Here is a 1,109-nt window from a genome sequence, read left to right as displayed (position 1 = left end):
GGCCGGTGTGGCCCGTCCCGCGTGCGGCACGAGGGCCCCCGGGCGCTGGGCGGGGGCTGGCTTCGGGGCCGGGCAGCGGCCACCCAGCCCTGTGCCCAACCTAAGGGGTTGCAGCTGAGAGACCAGCAGCTCCCTGGCATCGGAACCCAGGCAGAAGGCTGTAAGTATGCATCACCTTCCTGTGGATGCTCCTGGCCTTGCCAGGGTAGGAGGAATGGGTGAGCTGGATGGAGTTCTCAGGGATGCTGGGACACTGCAGAAGGGTCACCATGCTCTGCTTGGTGCACTGGTAACCGCTGGAAGTCTCTGTCTGAGGCTTGGAGCATCCCATTTGCAGCGACAGGGAAGAACCCATGGGTGGTTTCCCAGGATCAAGGGTTGATGTGCAGGGGGAGTATGAGAAACCAGGAAAGTCAAAGGGGTGCATTGGCTCCTGGGGGTCAGAGGAGACATGGTGACACAGCACAGGCCCCAGCCTCTTCCCAGGCCTCACTCCCACCACACTGCTCCCTGCCCATGCTCTTACCCTCCATCCTCACCCAGCCCTGCCTGGCTCCCTGGTGTCTGCTTCGTCCACTTTGCAGCCTTAGGATGAGGGGAGCAGGAGCAGAGGAGGGGTTGCCAGGACCAAGCCCCACCAGGAAGGGCAGTGGGGGGGCTGCTGACCTGCAGAGCTGCTGGCTCTGCACAGCCTCACATCTGTCTGCACTGTTCTAGGTGATGCTGGTAGTCTGTCATCTTCCCATGGAGGCAGCGGCCCCCCCGCTCCCCCCGCCAGCCCAGGGCAGGCCACAGGTGATGGCATCTTCAGCTGTGCTGTGGTCCAGGAGCTTCCCATCACCACTGCCGTTCACGTGCAGCACACACATGCCTCACACCATGGCAGAGCCTCGTCGTGCCAGTGTGTCACGCCATGCCAGCACCTTGCACCATGCCAGTGCCTCACACATTCACAGCATGAAAAGCACAGGTAGCATGGCCGAGGGCTCAGCCTTCCTCCCATGTGTGCTTGCATGCGAACCAGGACTGCTGGATAGGTTGGCTGCCTCCACCAACTCTGAGATCGGCTGCTGAGCCGCCTGGCCAGAGCCTGGGCCCAGCATCGCTCC

The 1,109-nt window shown here is 62.8% G+C and overlaps 1 protein-coding gene across 2 annotated transcripts in view; it reads left to right on the top strand.

Annotated features, from left to right (window-relative positions):
* The window catches only part of TTLL6 (tubulin tyrosine ligase like 6), an 8,397-nt gene extending 7,294 nt beyond the window's left edge, over positions 1-1,103 (top strand). For both annotated transcript variants that reach the window (XM_017738305.1, XM_017738294.1), the window contains exons 13-14: positions 34-160; positions 718-1,103. In XM_017738305.1, the coding sequence (XP_017593794.1) occupies positions 34-160; positions 718-974 (384 nt within the window). In that variant the 3' untranslated portion in view covers positions 975-1,103. The remainder of the gene's footprint in view (positions 1-33; positions 161-717) is intronic.
* The last annotated feature ends 6 nt before the right edge of the window (positions 1,104-1,109 follow it).

The sequence above is a fragment of the Corvus brachyrhynchos genome, unplaced genomic scaffold (assembly GCF_000691975.1).
Source record: "Corvus brachyrhynchos isolate BGI_N302 unplaced genomic scaffold, ASM69197v1 scaffold200, whole genome shotgun sequence".
Classification (NCBI taxonomy): Eukaryota; Metazoa; Chordata; class Aves; order Passeriformes; family Corvidae; genus Corvus; species Corvus brachyrhynchos.
This window is presented reverse-complemented; position numbering and strand designations above follow the sequence as displayed.